The 19918-nt window shown below is 46.0% G+C and overlaps 1 protein-coding gene across 1 annotated transcript in view; it reads right to left on the bottom strand.

Annotated features, from left to right (window-relative positions):
* FRMD4A (FERM domain containing 4A) overlaps positions 1-17647 on the bottom strand; it is a 168392-nt gene extending 150745 nt beyond the window's left edge. Inside the window, 1 exon segment of the mRNA XM_032221900.1 lies at positions 17276-17647. Within this exon segment, the coding sequence (XP_032077791.1) occupies positions 17276-17434 (159 nt within the window). The 5' untranslated portion in view covers positions 17435-17647.
* Positions 17648-19918: the final 2271 nt, after the last annotated feature.

The following is a 19918-nucleotide window of genomic DNA, read 5'->3' on the forward strand; positions in this document are numbered from 1 at the left end:
ATTTAACATCTCTGGCTGGCCACGCCCCCATCTATTCTCTGCCTCCCGAGTCCCAGCTGATTGGGAGGGAATGGGGATTTTGCAGTCTCCTTCCTCTGGAGTGGGGAGAGAATGGGGATTTAACACCTCTGGCTGGCCACACCCCCATCTATTCTCTGCCTCCTGAGTCCCAGCTGATCGGGAGGGAATGGGGATTTTGCAGTAACCTTCCCCTGGAGTGGGGAGAGAATGGGGATTTAACACCTCTGGCTGGCCATGCCCCCATCTATTCTCTGTCTCCTGAGTCCTAGCTGATCGGGAGGGAATGGGGATTTTGCAGTCTCCTTCCCCTGGAGTGGGGAGAGAATGGGGATTTAACACCTCTGGCTGGCCACACCCCCATCTATTCTCTGCCTCCCGAGATCCCAGCTGATTGAGAGGGAATGGGGATTCTGCAGTATCCTTCCCCTGGAGTGGGAAGGGAATGGGGATTTTGCAGTATCCTTCCCCTGGAGTGTGGTGAGAATGGAGATTTTGCAGTATCCTTCCCCTGGAGTGGGGAGGAAATGGGGATTTAACACCTCTGGCTGGCCATGCCCCCATCTATTCTCTGCCTCCCGAGTCCCAGCTGATCGCCTGGGTCTTCCTTTGTTGCCCTGCACAGGAGAATGGAGCTGGAAAACAGGTTGGTGGGGTGAGGAGGAAGGGGGATTTTGCAGTATCCTTCCCCTGCCACGCCCACCAAGCTACAACTACAGAACCAGCACTAACATTTTTTGAATCCCACCACTGAATCATAGATGGGATTTTCTTAGGATGCATTCTACACATATTTTCCCCCTTTTCCCACAATGTGTCGTAATGAAAAATGATCCGAGTGAGAGCCAAATAACTCGGCAATCGCTTGCAGGTTTTGCTTTTCAAAGTGACTGAACTCTGACAGTTACTACTCCTCTTATGGCCAAAAATCTAAATTGGAACAAGAACTTTGCAACTTCCGGGCAAAATTGTAGCCCGGAGGGTCTCGCTGTGATATTGTAAGCATTCGGCTCAACAGACGGAATCTGTTTGCCAGGCCATTCATCCTTCCAAGCTTCTGCTCCCAATTTTAGAAACGTTTGCTTTTTTTTCCCCTGGGGTTTTTTTGGGGGATAGTTTATATTTTCCCACCACTTATGTGAGAACCGAAAATTTTCCCCCAAGAAAAATGCGCCCTGGGTCAAAGGTGATGGGCCCGAAAGCATGAGTAGAAGAAGGAGGAACTAAATATAGTACGGAATGAAAAAAAAAATCTTAAAATTCTTGAAAAGCACCCAACGTAAGCATTTGTCTCGGGAACGGAACCGGCTGAAGGAAATAGCAAGAGAGCCGCAGAGATTTATAGGTATGCACTGCACAGTTTTATAGCGGGATCATTTCGGATTGCCGCTCCGAACTTCTCCTCTTGACATCACGCAGTTTGGAGACGATTCGTTAAAATTCCCAGTTTTAAATAGTTTTGAAATAGTTTGCAGGGCCCCCTTTGTTGAGTGACCCTGGGGGGATTGGAGAGCAGAAAAAGAGGAAAGCTTAGCCTTCAGAAATCAGCAATTACTCACTCTCCTTAATTGTTTATTGTAATGCGGCCATTCTAATGACGACATTGTGTGGTCTGCCTCGGAAGAAACAAAGAGTCCGTCTGTATAAGATTGCACGGGTTCTGGGGAGATAGTCACAAACACTAGCATAAAACCCTTCTTCCTTCTTAATGGACTTTCTGTAATAAGATTTCAAAAATAAGCTGGCAGGAATAGCTATCATCCTAGAAGATGTTGAACCCTGGGCCCTCTCTGACAAAATGAAATCCAGTCATAGAGAAAAGTAAAAAGTTACTTACACTTAAGTAAGAAAAACCAAAACTACAGATATAAACTGGGTGAAACCAGGCTTAATAGCAGTGGCTATAAGGGGCTTCTTGGAGTCTTAGTGGACAACCAGCTAAATAAGAGCCAGCCGTGTGCAGCAGCTACCAAAAAAGCCAACGCAATCCTAAATCCCCTTAACAGAGAGATACAATCAAGATCAAGGGAGGTGCTAATACCACTTTATAAAGCCTTAGTAAGGCCACACCTAGAGTCCTGCATCCAGTTTTGGTCACCACACTGTAAAAAAAAGATGTTGAGACTTTAGAAAAAGCGCCGAGAAGAGCAACCAGGGTGATTAGAGGACTGGAGGATAAAACATATGATGAACGGTTGCAGGAACTGGGCATGGATAGTCCGGTGAAGAGAAGGAGCTGGGGAGACAGGATAGGAATTTCCAATATTTGAGAGTCAACGCCCTTCCTTGGCTTGGCTTGGATTTGTTGATCTCCGTTGGTTGCAATAGTCCTACTTCAAAGCAGCTGCTTTAAGGAGCGCCAGCTGGAGTGAGCTGTCTACAGGGGTGAGATTCAGCCAGTTCGGATCGGTTTGAGCAAACTGGATGTTAATTTGTAAATCTGGTTTGCCGAACCAGTAGTTGCAAAGACTGGCTGGCCCCGCCCACTTCTTCCTCCTATTTCCCCATAACAACAATCTTGTGAGGTGGGTTGGGCTGAGAGAGAATGACTGACCCAAAGTCACCCAACTGGCTTTCATGCCTAAGGTGGGACTAGAACTCTCCATCTCCTAGTGATTGGCCCAAGTCATCAGGCCAGCTTTCATGCCTAAGGTGGGACTAGAACTCACAGCCTCCTGGCGATTCACTAAAAGTCATGCAGCTGGCTTTCATGCCTGAGGCAGCACTAGAACTCACAGCCTCCTGGTGATTGGCCCAAGTCACCCAGCTGGCTTCCATGCCTAAGGTGGGACTAGAACTCTCCATCTCCTAGTGATTGGCCCAAGTCATCAGGTCAGCTTTCATGCCTAAGGTGGGACTAGAACTCACAGCCTCCTGGCGGTTCACTGAAAGTCACCCAGCTGGCTTTCATGCCTAGGCAGCACTAGAACTCACAGCCTCCTGGTGATTGGCCCAAGTCACCCAGCTGGCTTCCATGCCTAAAGTGGGACTAGAACTCACAGCCTCCTGGCGATTCACTGAAAGTCACCCAGCTGGCTTTCATGCCTAAAACGGGACTAGAACTCACAGCTTTCTGGTGATTGGCCCAAAGTCATCCAGTTGGCTTTCATGCCTAAGGCGGGACTAGAACTCACTATCTCCTATTTTTTAGATAATCCCATTCACCATTATACTAAACTGAATCACCTTTTCGCCTTAGCGGTTTGTCGTTCAACTTCTTTTAGTTTTTCAAATATGATATTAATGTTTCTGCAGCTTCAAAAACCTATTCTAAGGTGCAAAGCCTTAAATGCCCTTTAGACAAATTCAACGTACACAGCAATGCCGTGGAATTAAGTTTGCTCCATTTTTTAAATCAAACAATTCCATTGTTTTCTTTTTTTTAAAAAGAGAGCCTTATAATTTTAACTCTACCTAGATACAGAAAGAGGTTTTATTTTATTTTATTTTATTTTTGAAGAGATGGATATTGATTGATACCATTCCTAAGGATGCCAGAATTCAGCTCGAGTGGAAACCGTATCCCCTCCCAACAGATTTCAGATTCAGATTTCAGATTTAATTTATTTGTATGCCAAACACAATACACATAATTAAAATACACAAGAGTCATACAGCCATACCAGTCGAGAGGGGAGGGAACTCATCACCCCCAGGCCTGCCGGCACAGCCAGGTTTTGACGGCTTTCCGGAAGGCCTGGAGAGAGGTGAGGGTCCGAATCTCTGTGGGGAGTTCATTCCAAAGGGCCGGAGCTGCCACAGAGAAGGCTCTCCCCCGGGTAATAGCCAGGTGGCATTGGCTGGTGGACGGAACCCGGAGGAGGCCGACCCTGTGAGATCTAATGGGTCTTTGGGAGGTAATTGGCAGCAGGCGGTCTCTCAAGTACCCAGGTCCAATACCATGAAGGGCTTTATAAGTTACGACTAGCACTTTGAAGCGTATCCGGAGACTGATCGGTAACCAGTGCAGCTCGCGGAGGATAGGTGTAACGTGGGTGTACCGAGGTGCACCCACAATCGCTCGCGCGGCTGCATTCTGGACGAGTTGGAGTCTCCGAATACTCTTCGAAGGCTGCCCATGTAGAGCGCATTGCAGTAGGCCCAAGGGTCATACTGGAACCGCCATAGTGAGGCTAAATCGGCCACCAGAAGGATGCATTCGTCCTGTGTGCAGGAGCTCACAACGGAAAGGCCACAACAGGCATCCTGCAACATTTGCCAGGTGTTACAGAAGCTTCTCCTCTGTTGACTTAGCAGATGGGAGGCTGCAGGATCCAAGAAAGCTGACCTTGGATCACTTTTGGAAACTGGAACAAAGATGTGAGAAAGTAGGACAGAAATGTAATGCAGAATAAATGATTATATACAGATGGGTTTGAAACAAGCAAACAAGCCAGTAGGGAAATTGGAGCTGTTGGATAAGGAAGGAAGGAGGGAGAGAAGGAAGGAAGAGTAGAAGACAGAGGAAGGAAGGGAGAGAGGGAGGGAGGAAGAGTAGGAGGAAGAGGAAGGGAGGGAGAGAAGAAAAAGGAATAGGAGGGGAGGAAGGGAGGGAGGAAGGGAAGAAAGGAGGGAGGAAGAAAGGAAGGAAGGAAGAATAGGGGAGAGGAAGGAAGGAAGGGTAGCAGGGAGAGGGACGGGAGGGAAGAAAAAGAAAATGGAAGGAAGAGTAGGAAAGGAAGGAAGGGAGGAAAGGGGGAGGGAGGGGGGAAGAAAGGGAGGGAGGAAGGAAGAAAGAGAGGGAAGGAGGAAGGAAGGAAAGAAGGAGCAGGAAAGAAGGCAGGAAAGCAGGAAAAGGAAGGAAGGAAGGAATGGAGGCAGGAAGAAATGAAGAAAGGAAAAGGAAGGGAAGGAGGGAGGAAGGAGGAGGACAGGAGGGAGGGAATTGTCAGTCATTAGTAACTAAATACAACTATGAATGATGGGATAACCTCAGTGTAAGTCCCAGACTTTAAGTTATAGCAATAGCAATAGCAGTTAGACTTATATACCGCTTCATAGGGCTTTCAGCTCTCTCTAAGCGGTTTACAGAGTCAGCATATCGCCCACAACAACAATCCGGGTCCTCATTTCACCCACCTCGGAAGGATGGAAGGCTGAGTCAACCCTGAGCCGGTGAGATTTGAACAGCCGAACTGCAGAACTGCAGTCAGCTGAAGTAGCCTGCAGTGCTGCATTTAACCACTGCGCCACCTTGGCTCTTGGTTATGACCTCTCTAATCAAGGAAGAGGGAGTGGAATGGTTACATGGGCAAGGGGTGGGAGGTGGTCTTGCAACCTTGTGTTTACTCAACACACGGAGAAAAAAAAAACCCCACTCCATTCTTCCAACTCTCTGAGACTTGAAAAGTTAAAGTTGGAAGTAAAACCGCATTTGGAATAACTGGGAAAGTTGGCACCCGTGTATGAAGCAGCACAGGGGGAGGGGAACTAATGGGGCAGAGAAAAATCCAATGTCCATGAAGCAAAAACCTTATTCCAAGAACTCGAAAGACAAACGAATGCACGGGTATTATTGGACGGACCACAGCAAAATCAAATTGAATTTATGCTCTGCAGGCCAAACTGGAGCCACTCTCTTCGGTCAATAATAACAGAGCTGTCTGCTGTCTGGGGCTGAAGACCTGAGCTCCTTCTGGCAAAACTGCAATTTAAACCAACAAAAAAACAAAAACCAGAATCTGCAAAGCAACCAGAGGCAGCCCAAGTAATATTCCAAATGTTTGTGAAAATAAAGAATAGAAGGTTGGATCAGCCCAGCAGCTGAAGACTGCTGGACTGAAATGTGTAACTATTGTCTGTTGACAGTTAGCACCTCATCCTCCTAGAAGAGGGAAATATTTTAGGAAATATTAAAAAGGCAGGATAAAATATTTCCCGTAAAAAGAGAAAGAGAAATCTTAAGGGAGAAGAAACTCAGAGCTTCAGTTCCCTGGACCCAGCAGATATTTGGTGGCCATTGAATAGGACTGGGCCAGTGTTAGGGTTCCAAATAGCATCCAGAATTAAATCAGAGTCCCAGGCAAAGGATTCCTCAAAGTTCCAATTGATTAAGAGAGCCATGTTGGCACATCTGGGAAAACCTGAATCTGAAGGCTTCCCGGTTTTCCCCACCCAGTTGAAAGTTCAAGATCTTTCCCCCCCCCAACACCTACAAGCCCATCCCATGGTCCAATCTCCCACTGCCATGCTGACAGATTCCTCCCATCCAGATCCGGTCAGGTGCAAAGACAAAGACAAAGGATGACCTTGGATTTCTAGAAAGAATGTTGTTATGGCTACATAGCATCTAACTCCCTTCAATACCCCCCTCCCATTTTCCCCACAATAGAAAATGCATAGTAGAATAATAGAATAGAATAATAGAATAATAGTGTGGCAGGCCAAAGACCCAAAAGGAAAGAAAAGAAGGCTGCAGGCCTGACAGTCGAACTATCTACAAGACAATTAGACCTTCAGCTCCAGGGTGATGGGATTAAATCACGACCCTCGGGGACATTATGGTATTACCTAGCAACAGGGCTCACTGCATTGCGAAATCACCTGGGGACATTACATCAGCCCAAGGTTCAACCAAACTTGATTCAGACAAACACGGCTCCTCATGGGAGTCTGACTACACCCAAAAGAATACACGCCCTTGCCACAGGAACAGGGAGCTCAAGTTAAAAACCCTTCACCCTCCACTCCATGTGGTCAGATGCACCAGGACTTTAAGCCCATGTCCACCATTAAACCATCTTTCCAAGCAGCCTCCATGTTTCCAGTGTCTTTTTTCCCCACCTGGAACTGATCCCAGATGGACGTTTCTTCCAACAATTCAAGATCCTAGAACAGTATTTCTCAACCTTGGCAACTTGAAGATGTCCGGACTTCAACTCCCAGAATTCCCCAGCCAGCATTCGCTGGCTGGGGAATTCTGGGAGTTGAAGTCCAGACATCTTCAAGTTGCTAAGGTTGAGAAACACTTCCTAGAACACTTCCTTTTCCTTCCCAAAACAGGAGAATCCTACCTGTGGCAACTCAAGTCCTAGATATACTCATCGGGGTCTCCAACCGAATTTCCATCTGCACATAGTTACAGGCCGCTGGGCTACAGAAGGGGAAATGTATGGCATATTTGGGAAAGCCAACAGGAAGCTCGAGTTCAAAGCCCAAGAGAGGGTGTAAAAACCCCTCACTCTCCACTCCGTGGGGTCAGTTGCACCAGGGCTTCAAGCCCATGTCCGCCTTTAAACCATCTTTCCAAGCAGCCTCCATGTTTCCAGTGTCTTTCTCCCCACTTGGAACTGAACCCAGATTTTCTTCCAACATCTCAAAGGTGAAGCAATGATTCTAAAAAAGCAAGTGATTTAAATAGCTGAAGAAGAAGGGCAGAAAGAAAGAGAGAAAAGGAATTCCACCCATCTAAGCTCCGAGTTGCAGAACAAGAACGAGCAAAGAAACGGAGGACAAGAACGGAACAGCATGAAAAAGACGAGTATTGTACTTAGGATATCAAGGGAAACTTTGATGCCGAGATGTCAGAATAAGAGACGAAGAAGAAGGCAGAGGAGAACCAAAAAGAACCAAACACACAGAAGAACTGCATAAAATTATCTCCCAGTGGAGGAAAGGTTTGATCCCCAAGATAAAGCCAGATATTCCGGTTCATTCCGTAAGATACAGCTGACAAAAACTGCTTAAAATCTTACAGGATTAGGACGTTGAAATAAAAACACAGCTGGGGAACTGGAAAAGATCAATGTTTATATTCCAATAGCCGAAAACAAAATAAGATCCCATTAATAAAAGCCGAATGACAGGTGGTTTTTGACTTACGACCACAACTGACCCCCTGACACGCCTGTTGTTAAGCGAGACATCTGTTAAGGGAGCTTTGCCCCATTTTGTGACGTTACTTGGCACCGTTAAGTGAATCCCTGCAGTGGTTAAGTTAGGCACACGGTCGTTAAGCAAATCTTGCTTCCCCATGGACTTTGCTTGTCGAAAGGTTGCAAAAGAGGATTGCGTCCCCTCCCATCCCGGGGAATTCTGCAACCGTCATAAATAAGTTGCCTTTTTAAAAAATTTTAAAAAATGGGAATCCCGTAGTTCCGCTGAGTTGAAAAAAACAAGCTTTTGTCAGCCCACAAAGGAAGAAAAGGAAAAATTGCCAAGATGGAAATGCCCTCCCTTAAGCCAAAATATCTGGGGAAACCAGGGCAAGCCAGGTCATAAAACATACAATTTCTTTAATAAGTGTTGGGGAAAGAAATATATATATATATATATATATATATATATATATATATATATATATATATATATATATATATATATATATATATATATATATTTAATGATATATATAATAATTTAATGAGCTGATTCTCAAAGGCACCACGACAAGCAAACTTCCCTTTTCAAATTATGACTCTGGTATCAGATTATTTTTCTGGCACTCGACAATTTTGCCCTCTGCATTTTTGTTTTTCTGGGGCAACAAGGATGCTAATAAAGAATTAAATAACACACAAAGAAGGAACAAAAAGGCAAGTATTTTATAATACATTTGGGCCTCGTTATCTCTTTCTCTTACAGGGACACGGTGGCTCCGCGGCTAAGATGCTGAGCTTGTCATTCAGAAAGGTTGGCAGTTCAGCGGTTCGAATCCCTAGTGCTGCGTAACGGAGTGAGCTCCCGTGACTTGTCCCAGCTTCTGCCAACCTAGCAGTTCGAAAGCACGTAAAAAATGCAAGTAGAAAAATAGGAACCACCTTTGGTGGGAAGGGAACAGCGTTTCCGTGCGCCTTCAGCGTTGAGTCATGCCGGCCACATGACCACAGAGACGTCTTCGGACAGTGCTGGCTCTTTGGCTTTGAAACGGAGATGAGCACCGCCCCCTAGAGTCGGGAACGGCCAGCACATACAGAATATGCAAAGGGAACCTTTACCTTCATCCCTCTCATTCCAGTTATTCTCTTTTGTTTTGTAGGAGGAAGAGTTGATTGATGAACCTTAAAAAAATACTTAAATGTAACGTCCGAAGAGTATCAAGGATAGCTTTAGAGTTGGATAACTTTTTGGGCCAAAGCGCTACAGGAAAAACCATACAGTTCCCGTCCTTGTATTTTATTACTTATTTATTTATCACCTATTAATTAAATTGCTATGCTGGTCATCTCTCCTGCAAGGTGACTCTGGCCAGCTCATTTTTACAACCCAACAATCAACCGTTTTGTTTTCTTTGGTTTAGAGAATAAGAGTTGGAAGGGACCTTGGAGGTCTTCTAGTCCAACCGTTGGCTCAAGCAAGAAACCTTATACCATTTCAGACAGGTGGCTTTCCAATCTCTTCTTAAAAACTTCCAGTGTTGGAGCACTTACAACTTCTGGAGACAACCCGTTCCTCTGGTTAACTGTTTTCATTTTTTAGGAAAGTTCTCCTTACTTCTCGGTTGCTTCTCTCCTTAATGCTACAATGGTCATGAAGAGTAAAAAAAACCCTCATTCAATGCTGTTGTAACTGTGAACGTTCCCTAAATTTGCTGTTGTAAGCCAAGGACTTGTAGTGAACAGGGTTTTTGTAAACTAAATCTCCTTGTTTGAATAAGACTTTGAGAATCCATCCAGGGCCTCGAGCTTCCTTGGGACAATTCTGTTATTATTCTTGCAATGGGGACCTACCTAGCTTTGTGTTCTTGACCTAGAATACGACAACTTTTCCACCCAACTGGGAACACAATGGAGTGTCAAAGAGGAAAACAACCCCATGGTGACGCCTGCATGAATCCACAGCTGTGATTCAATCTAGAGCAATAACTATGCTAGAAGGTCAACGACCAGCAGGAGAATTGGCTCGCCGGGTTACCTCGAATGAACTCGCCTGTAAATATTTAGCATTTTTTTTGCCGGGAACGTCCCTATTCCAGATTCTGCGTGGCTCCCATCCCTGCTGTTTTGTTTGTCCCGAGGCTGCAATTTCAGCTGTGTGGAAGCCATGTTGCGGCATGCTCTGATAAACCCAGCCCGGCTATTGCGATGCATAAAGGACAGCCAATTCTAAGATCTGGATACATTTCCCCCCCCATCCGTGAGAGATAATGTGATGCTTCTATCATTTTGGTCCTTGAAAACGTCTTATCTTTCCCAACAAGTTAGGAGAACACAATGTCATCTATTGGAAAGTGGAAGTAGGCCACAAATAATTAGAGCAAATGAAATTCAAGCAGATCCAGCCCACATAATCATAAGCAGAGGGTTTTTTTCTTTAAAAAAAAATCACCTATTATTTGATCTACGGAGCTTTGCGCTTGGAGAAAACATGATCAGTTGTGTGCAATAAAATAATGGATCATCTTTTCTCAACCACAAGCTCAGAATAACTCAGGAGTCTAGGAACGGAACACAACCATTCGGGGAATAAAGATTGCCTGAGTGATCATCCTTGCAAAATGCTTTATTTTTTATTTTTAGCTGAGTCATGTCTTACACCTGCTCTTCAGAAGGCCAGATCCTGAAGAAGAAACTCAAAGACTTTGGCCACCTGATGAGAAGGAAGAAGGACTCCCTGGAGAAGAGCCTCATGCTGGGAACGATGGAAGGGGACGGCAGAGAAGGAGGTGGCTGGATGGAGTCACCGAAGCTTTCGGCATGAGCTTCAATGGACTCCGGAGGATGGTAGAGGACAGGAAGGCCTGGAGGAACGTGGTCCATGGGGTTGCGATGGGTCGGACACAACTTCGCAACTAACAACAACAAGATCCATTTGCTCTTTTGAGAGCTAGTCTTTTTTAAAAAAACAATCTGCCATCTCTATCGTTCAGGATCAAAATCAAGTACTTGAATTTCCTCAAATTTCCTGCCCCTTCGTTATTTCCTTCGGTTTCTCTCGTTGCACGATTTCCTCTTGGCTAGCAGATTATTCAGAATATTCCCCCGAAAGGAAGATGGCGTCCCAGTAGCAAAAGGCAAATGGCTCCTCCTAATTTACCCTCAGCTGATGTTTCGGCATCAGGTTCTATTTTCCTTCCATAAACTTCCTCCAAGTCACCCCCAAAACCCTTCACCTCTTGAGATTTCCATTTCTACAAGCTTTGCAATTGCACAGCCGCTGGACAGAGAATGGAAGTAGTAAACTTCCTCCCATAATTGGGGCATACCAGGGGTTGTGACTTTAAATATATACCTTTCTCCCTGGCTTAGCTGATAACGGAGGAGAGCCTGTGGCTTAATGGTTAACACATCTGCCTAATATGTAATACAGCCCAGGTTCGAATCCCAGTAAGGGTATGGCTAACTGATAAGAGCTAAATAGCTTGAAATAGATCTATACTAGTCTCCCTTTATTTATTTATCAGCACAAATACAACACACACACACACACACACACAGACACACAGACACACAGACACAGACACACACACACACACACACATATATATAGTGTCACAACCCCTGGTATGCCCCAATTATGGGAGGAAGCTAACTGCTTCCACTATCCATCAATCGGCTCGTCACAAGAGTCCATCACGACAGAAACCCAATATTTTTACTGTTGCCTTTGTAAGCAAATATCACACACACACACACACACACACACACACACAGAGCAAATGTTAAATGGTGCATTTAATATTTCAGGATTCATCTTTCAGGGGTGCAATGATCAACGCTGACTCTATAGTTTTTTTTTCCCCTGGCAGTCTTCCCTACACAAAGACAGGCATACAGTCCTTGAGTTATGACCATAAGTGAGCCTGGCAATTAAGGTTGTAAGCCATCATAGTTGTAAAGTGGGTCACCACATGACCACATCTAATTTTACACCCCTTTTTTGTCTGTGTGATGGTTATGAAGTGAACTCTGTGATTTCTTAAGTGATCCATTATTTGCTATAACCTGCCCTGGGTGACGATGTAATGAAAGGATTCCTTTGGGATTCCTACTCTGCCTGAAGGAGGGAGATCTTTGTGATGTAGAATAGACTGGCTCAGGCCTTTTAATGTGCCATTGACCAAGTTGAGTGGGGCAGGAAGCTGCTTTGTCCTTAAAACACATTCCTCCCTTTCTCATCCTGGCAAATATAATCCTCTGCCTTTTTAATCACATTTCCTAAAACATTTCGTTTTTTTTTTCTAGGGGAGGGGCTGAGTGCTAACTTCCCACGGAATGAAAACGGAATTTGGAAGAGATGCCGGAGAAGTAGGGAGAACTCCTCTCCAGTGCCAGCTCGTCCTTCCAAAAGGTTCATTTTGTTCCTGGCCTGAAAAACAGATGTGGATTTGATGTCTCCACCTGATATTGGCCTGGTAAACAGCGTGCGGGGGGGGGGGAACCCCCCGAGGGAAATCTTCTTACATAAGGCCCTTTCATAAAGAGGCCTGGCATCCTCGCTTCCTGTGCGGCGAGCGGAAGGGAAGCGCAAGGAAAACCTAATCTTGAAACAATCTTAAAATGGGGTGTTTTTTTATTCCCTTCCTCCTCCCGGCTTCCAGAGGGTCAGGAGAGAATTCCTCTTTTGCTGCAGCCTCCAACTTCGCAGAGGAGGAGGAGGAGGAGGAGGAGAACTGGAAAGCAAAACAAACAGCACGCAGCTACTACGCCCTTGAGGAAAGCCTGGTGCCCAGTTTCTCTGGGGAAATGTAGCTTTCCTATTAGCCGGTTCTGCTCCCCGTGGGCGTTTTAGGAAGCCGTTCGGCTGCGTTTGGCCAAAGTTCAAGCCGAGGGTAAGAAGAGAGAGAGGGCTGGATATTATGCCTTAATCTTTCTCTGAATAAACAATTAACCAAACATGCATTAAGAGTTGTTAACCTAATATTGTGAAGCTTCTTCTCCAGTTACTGTACTGCTAACTAGGGCATACAAAACCTTTGCCAGACCAATTCTCGAATACAGTTCGTCTGTATCCACACTGCATATCGGACATTAATATGGTTGAGCGAGTCCAGAGGTATTTCACAAGAAGAGTCCTCCACTCCTCCGCTCACAAGAGAATCCCTTACCCCACCAGGGTCAAAATTTTGGGCTTGGACAATTTGGAACTACGCCGCTTACGCTCTGATCTAAGCGTAGTACACAAAATTCTCTGCTACAACGTCCTACCTACTCCAGCTTTAACTGCAACAATACAAATAGATAAAAACTCAAGGTCAACCGCTCCAAACTCGATACGACTTCAGCAACAGAGGGGTCAACGCCTGGGAAGGTTGCAAATGGTTTTTTAAAAAATAAATTTATATCCTTATCTGAGTGCATTTCAGCTTTCTTTGACGCCACCCGAAGCCACTTTGATAAATAAACGCTTTGCGCATTTATTTTGCAAACCAAACCAAACCCAAAGCGTTGAACCCTTGTGAAGAGAGGGAGCTGCAAAGCCGACACTCCACCTTTCTTTGCTGTACTTAAAAGCCCCTACAAGCTGTGCCATTAAAAGGCAACTTGTCGGCATTTTTGCAGCGACGTGCTTTTCTCAATCATCCTATTACAAATGCCAGCAGAAGAACAAGAGTTGGAAGGGAACTTGGAGGTCTTCTAATCCAGCCCCCTGAACCAAACAGGAGGCCCCACCTACACCATTTCAGACCAGTGGGTGTTGAATCTCTCCTTAGTTGTAACCAGGGTTACACGTTGAAGCAGCGGTTGGATTGTCATGGGGAGCATTCTAAAGTAATGGGATGTTGAAGGTTGGGGAAGGGGTTGCCTAGGAGTTGGGGGCTGGCATGTATCAGGTGTCCCTGCCAATGGGGGGGGGCGGGGGAAAGACCCCCGCTAAATGTTCTGCAGAGCTGGACTGCTCTCCAGAAAACACCCGCTTTGTTCCACTCTCCAACGAACAGCGGGAGATCCAGCAACAATTTAACTTTGAAAACCGTGTCTGTGCCATGGCCCCCGTCCAGGGCTCTCATTCATTGGCGCAAAACCCTTGCTTGCAACCTATTCTGGGCCATCGGAGGACCTGGGAATTTGCAAGCCAGGTTGAAAAAAGAAGCAAAGAGTTTAGATGTTCAGTGAGAAACGAAAACGAGAGTGCGCAGAAAATAACAATAATAATTTTTTAAAAAGTGATCGTTCTGTTTTTATGGCGAGACAAACACGGGGAGAGTGTTGGGTTTGCAGCCAGAGGAAAGCAACTTTCTTAGCCCAAAGCCATCCAATCAAGATTGGCTTCCCATAATGAGAGGAACAGGAGGGAAGGAAGGAAGGGATAAGGAGAGGAGGGTGGAAGGAAGAGAAAGAGAAGGAGAGAGGGTAGGAAGGGGAAGAGAGGAGTAGGAGAGAGGGAAGGGAAAAAGGAAGGAATGGAGAGGAGGAAGGGAGGGAGAAGGGAGGGAGGGAGAAAAGAAAGGGAATAGCAATAGCAGTTAGACTTATATACCGCTTCATAGGGCTTTCAGCCCTCTCTAAGCGGTTTACAGAGTCAGCATATATTGACCCCAACAACAATCCGGGTCCTCATTTCACCCACCTCAGAAGGATGGAAGGCTGAGTCAACCTTGAGCCTGGTGGGATTAGAACAGCCGAACTGCAGAACTGCAGTCAGCTGAAGTAGCCTGCAGTGCTGCATTTAACCACTGCGCCACCTCGGCTCTTGGGAAAAGAAGATGGTGTTAAAACAGGCAGAAGGGATGGTAAATAAAGCAACCCAAATTGTATATTATAACCTTTTAAATGGAATAACAAATATAAGAATGACAAATGTAAAGAAGAAGTATAACTATGTGAATGTATATAACCTATAATGCTATGGAAGAGAATTTAAAAAAAACTTTTTTTAAAAAAAATAAGATTGGCTTCCCATGTTAAAAAAAAAAATCCACCTTTCTGTGTGAAACTGACTAGGTAAAACTCAGATCGTCCCATCCCAATGACCGAGCTAGAGGTGCCAGAGAAAGGAGGGGGGCAGCCAGTTCAGCTTACTAGATGGGGAAGAAAAGGGCCTGTTTCCCCTCGTTTGAGAGAGAAAAGAAAAGCAGAAATATGTAAATAGGCCATTCAGGCATCTAGTTCTCTATTTAGGCCAGTGTTTCTCAACCTTGGCAACTTGAATATGTCCGGACTTCAACTCCTAGAATTCCCCAGAATGCTGGCTGGGGAATTCTGGGAGTTGAAGTCCGGACATCTTCAAGTTGCTAAGGTTGAGAAACACTGATTTAGACCCTGGGCAACATCTAAATCGGGAAAGGAAGCCTCTTCCTCCCCTGAAAGCATCTTGCAATCAAGGTTTGGGGAGAGAAGCAGAGCAGGGGCCTCCCCTTCCTTCGGAGCCCCCCTGTTTTCCCCACTTCGAGATACTTGCAGAGGGACCTCCTGGACACAAGTTAGAAAAAGGTCTGTTCAGTCAGCAACAATAGTGGTGGGGTGGGGAGGATGGAAAGAGAGGACCCACAGCTGGAATGAGATGGAAGGGGCCTTGGAGGTCTTCTAGTCCAACCCCCTGCTCAAGCAGGAGACCCTACACCATTCTGGACAAATGGCTGTCCAGTCACTTACTGAAAACCTCCAGTGATGGAAAAGGAAGGAAGGAAGGAAGGAAGGAAGGAAGGAAAACAGAATAACAGAGTTGGAAGAGACCTTGGAGGTCTTCTAGTCCAACCCTCTGCTCAAGCAGGAGACCCTCTACCATTTCGGACAAATGGCTGTCCAGTCTCTTATTGAAAATCTCCAGTGATGGAAAAGAAAGGAAGGAAGGAAAACAGAATAGCAGAGTTGGAAGGGACCTTGGAGGTCTTCTAGTCCAACCCCCTGCTCAAGCCTGTATCATTCCATTCCAGTCTTTTCTTTAAAACCTCCAGGGATGGAGCACCCACGACTTCTGGAGGCAAGGCGTTCCCCTGGTTATTTGTGAATGTGGAGAGGGGAGGAGGGCTGGATGGGTGAAAGGAAGGGAGAAGTTATGGCAAGGCAACCGAGGGTCTCTTGGAAGCCTTTGACCCAGAGACCCCTTGGGTTGAGCTACGCCACTAAAGATCGCCACCAGTTTAGGAATCCCCTCCTTCCCCCATCGGTGCTCCTCTATTTCAGCAGAACGTGGAGCTACAGAACAGCTGGACTGGCTACCAGGAGTCTCTGTCTGCTCTTCTCCTCGAAGGATTTATAGATCCTTTATAAGAACTTTGCAAAAAAAAAAAAAAAAAAAGCATAAGTGAGTGCATGAAGTTTCTCCCCTTCCTGCTTTTTCCCTCCCCAGTCCCCTTCTTCTCTTCTGCCTTTAATTTAATTTGCTAGCTGGAGGGCAGCATTTGGGTTCCAGACGAAGAAAGCAAACAGCTTCCCCTGATAGAAAAACCGGAGAGGCTCAAATACTTCCATTCCAATCCAAATTGCATCCCGGACTTTTGCATTTCAAGCTGTCGGTGCAGCCTGGATTGCGAGCTGCCTTTGCAAAGACCTGATCCTTGATCAAGAGCCAGAGCTGGATAACGGCACGTTGGGAATCCAAATTTACTGGAGATTTCAGTCTTAGGATTCAGCGTAACTGGAAGGGACCAGACTGAGGATTGCTACCTTCCAGGGAAAACAGCACATAATGGGTTTTTTCGGTCATCACGTTACAAAAAAATAAGATGTTGAGGCTTTGGAAAAAGTGCAACGAAGATGATTAAAGGCCCAGGAGACGAAAACATACGACGAATGGCTGCAGGATTTGGGAATGGCCAGTCTAGGGAAAAGAAGGCCATGATGGCAGTATTACAGTATTTGAGGGGCTGCCCCAAAGAAGAGGGACTCAGCTTGTTTTCCAAAGCACCAGAAGGGAAGAGAAGAAGCGATGGATGGAAACTAATCAAGGAGAGAAGCAACTTGGAATTCAGGAGAAACTTCCTAACAGTGAGAATAATCAATCAGTGCAACTGCTTGCCACCAGAAATTGTGAATGCTCCATCACTGGCAGTTTTTAAAAAAAGATGGGACAGCCTGTCTGGAATGGCATAGGGTCTCCTGATTGAGCAAGGAGTTGGACTAGAAGACCTCCAAGGTCCCTTCCAAATTTGTTATTCTGTTGTGCTGTTTTCCTTCCTTCCTTCCTTCCTTCCTTCCTTCCTTCCTTCCTTCCTTCCTTCCTTCCTTCTCCATCACTGGAGGTCTTTAAGGAGAGACTAGACAGTCACCCATCTGAAAAGGTATAGGGTCTCCTGCTTGAGCAGGGGGCTGGACTAGAAGACCTCCAAGGTCCCTTCCAGCTCTATTCCTAGCATTCCTAGGAATTTCCTTCCTTCTAAAGACACACAAACAGTTTGCAACTCCCTTCCCCAGATTTTAAATGGCGTTTACTCTACCTGGTACACAGCTCTGGAGATGCACCATGGTTTAAGCATCAGGCGTACGATCTGGAGATGCCTCAACCGGTCAGCGCCCAGGACTCGCGACGTGAAATTCCAGGCTAGGGAATGCCAACTCAACAGAAGACCTTCCAACTCAAAGGGCACAGCTGCCATGCCAGCTCACAAAGCAGAAAGGGAAGAAAAACCTGGCACGGGTCCTTTCGTCGGTTTGCTAAAGTTTCCAGACTTCTACCGAACGGAGTTTAAATGTCAGTGGGGTTTTTTTTTCCACGAAAGGGGGAAAAAAGTAAACCCCGAATCAACCCCAAATTTCGCTGGTGGGAGTCATTCTCAGAGAGAACAATTCCTCCCAACGTCCTCGGGCTCTTGCTTGTCCCCTGAATGCCAAAAAAATAAATAAATCTCTTCTTTTGCTACAGAAGGAATGTCTTATCTTTGAAAAATGTCAGCCTCCCTGAACATGTTGCTGCTTTCTGCACAGTTCCAGGCCGGCCAGGGAATGAAAGTTACCAACTGAAATCGGGACTCACTACTTGGCCTCCAAAATGCCAAAATTCTGTCCAGGCAGGGATGGAAAACAAGGCTCTATTTTGTCTGACTGACTCCTTGACTGCCAAACATTCTCGAGACATTTTTTCCGTTTAACTCTTGAAGATGCAAAGTGGAACTACCTTGCCACACTTGTTCTTGTAATACATACATATATATATATTTCACACCACCCTTTCGGATATTAACCATCAGAAAGGGCCTCTCGCCAATCGTCTTCCACATTCCAAAATTACGGAGGCGAGAGGGGAAAAAAGCCACAAATCACTGCACCATTACCGGAAAGTGAAACTGGTTAGGAATGTTGAGTGTGCTTCAGTTCAGCCCATCCTTAGCCTCTGCGGGACCAAATGACGGTCGGATGCCAGTTCGAACTGAAACCCATTAATCCACCCAGAGGAGTCAAATAAACTGGATGCAAGAGAGGCCCATCAACCAGAATAGAGCTGAAAGGGACCTTGGAGGTCTTCTAGTCCAACCCCCTGCTCAAGCAGAAGACCCTGCATCATTCCAGACAAATGGCTCTCCAATTTCTTCTTAAAAGCCTCCAGTGATGAAGCACCACAACTTCTGAATGGCAACTTCGGTTCCGCTGGTTAATTGTCCTCACCGTTAGGAAGCTTCTCTTTTGATTCCAGGTCGCTTCTCACCTCGGTTAGTTTCCATCCGTTGCTTTTTTTTCAGTGCTACACCGGATGATGTTACTTGATTGGATCCAGTGGTGGGATTCAAATAATTTAACAACTGCTTCTCTGCCCTAATGGTTTCTTCCAACAACCAGTTCTCCAAAACTGCTTAGAAAGTTACCAACCGGTTCTCCCGAAGTAGTGCGAACGGGCTGGATCCCACCACTGGTTGGATCATGAAATGTCTTCAAGAAAACCACCAAGCTTAGACAGCACGAACCCCCACTCTCAGTCCCCCCCCCACCACTCCACAAACCCCACTCCCTTCTAGCATTGATGACATTCCCTAGTTGGGTCATGAAACGTCTGCAAGAAAGCCACCAAGCTCAGAGAGCACCAAGGACCTCACAGTCCTTCTCCTTTTCCACTTCTACCTTCTCCCCTCTCTCCTCCTCCTCCTCCTCCTCTTCCCTGTCTTCCTCCTCCTCCTCTTCAACCCACTCCCTTCTAGCACTGATGACATTACGTAGCTGGGTCATGAAACATCTTGAAGAAAACAGCTGAGCTAAGAGCACTAAAGACCTCACAGTCATTGACCACCTCCTCCTCTTCCTCTCCTACAATACTACCGCCTCCTCCTCCTCCAGTCCACAAATGTCACTCCCTTCTAGCACTGATGATGTCGCTTAGTTGGGTGATGAAATGTCTTCAAGAAAACCACCGAGCTCAGAGAGCACCAAGGTCCCCACAGTCCTTCTCCTTTTCCACAAATCCCACTCCCTTCTAGCACTGATGATGTTACCTAGTTGGGTCATAGATGTTATCAACAAAAGTTAGGACACAGTTGGGTTCGAAAGCATAATTGGAAAGGAGACAGGAGAGGAGACCCATGGCCCCTGATTACACCACTGAATGTCTCCCCCTAAATAATCACAATGTATATTTATTTTATTGGACCAGACTGCCAAAAGAAAACAACGTCGCCCGCGAGTTTTCTAAACAGGCATTAAATCCCCCCAGTCTCCTTGATTGATGGCAACTTGCCCAGTCTCCCGTGAATCTCTTCTGCCCGAGGGGCTTCATATATATTATTTAACATGGATTTACCAAAACACGAGAAAGCTGCCAGTGGAGGGAAAGGATAACAGGTCCTCACCGGAGAATTCGCTCTTTGGAAGGGACTCAGGTCCCAAGGAGAAGCGGAAGAGCTTCTGCCCGCTTGACAACTGTGAATGCGGAATGCGGAGTAGCAGAGTTGGAAGGGACCTTGGAGGTCTTCTAGTCCAACCCCCTGCCCCAGCAGGAGAACCGATACCATTCCAGACAAAGGGCTGTCCAGTCTCTTCTTGAAAACCTCCAGGGACGGAGCACCCACAATTTCTGGTGGCAGGCTGTTCCACTGGTTAATTGTCCTCACTGTTAGGAAGTTTCCCCTTAATTGCAGGTTGCTTCTCTCCTTGGT

Source organism: Thamnophis elegans, chromosome 7, assembly GCF_009769535.1.
Source record: "Thamnophis elegans isolate rThaEle1 chromosome 7, rThaEle1.pri, whole genome shotgun sequence".
Lineage (NCBI taxonomy): Eukaryota > Metazoa > Chordata > Lepidosauria > Squamata > Colubridae > Thamnophis > Thamnophis elegans.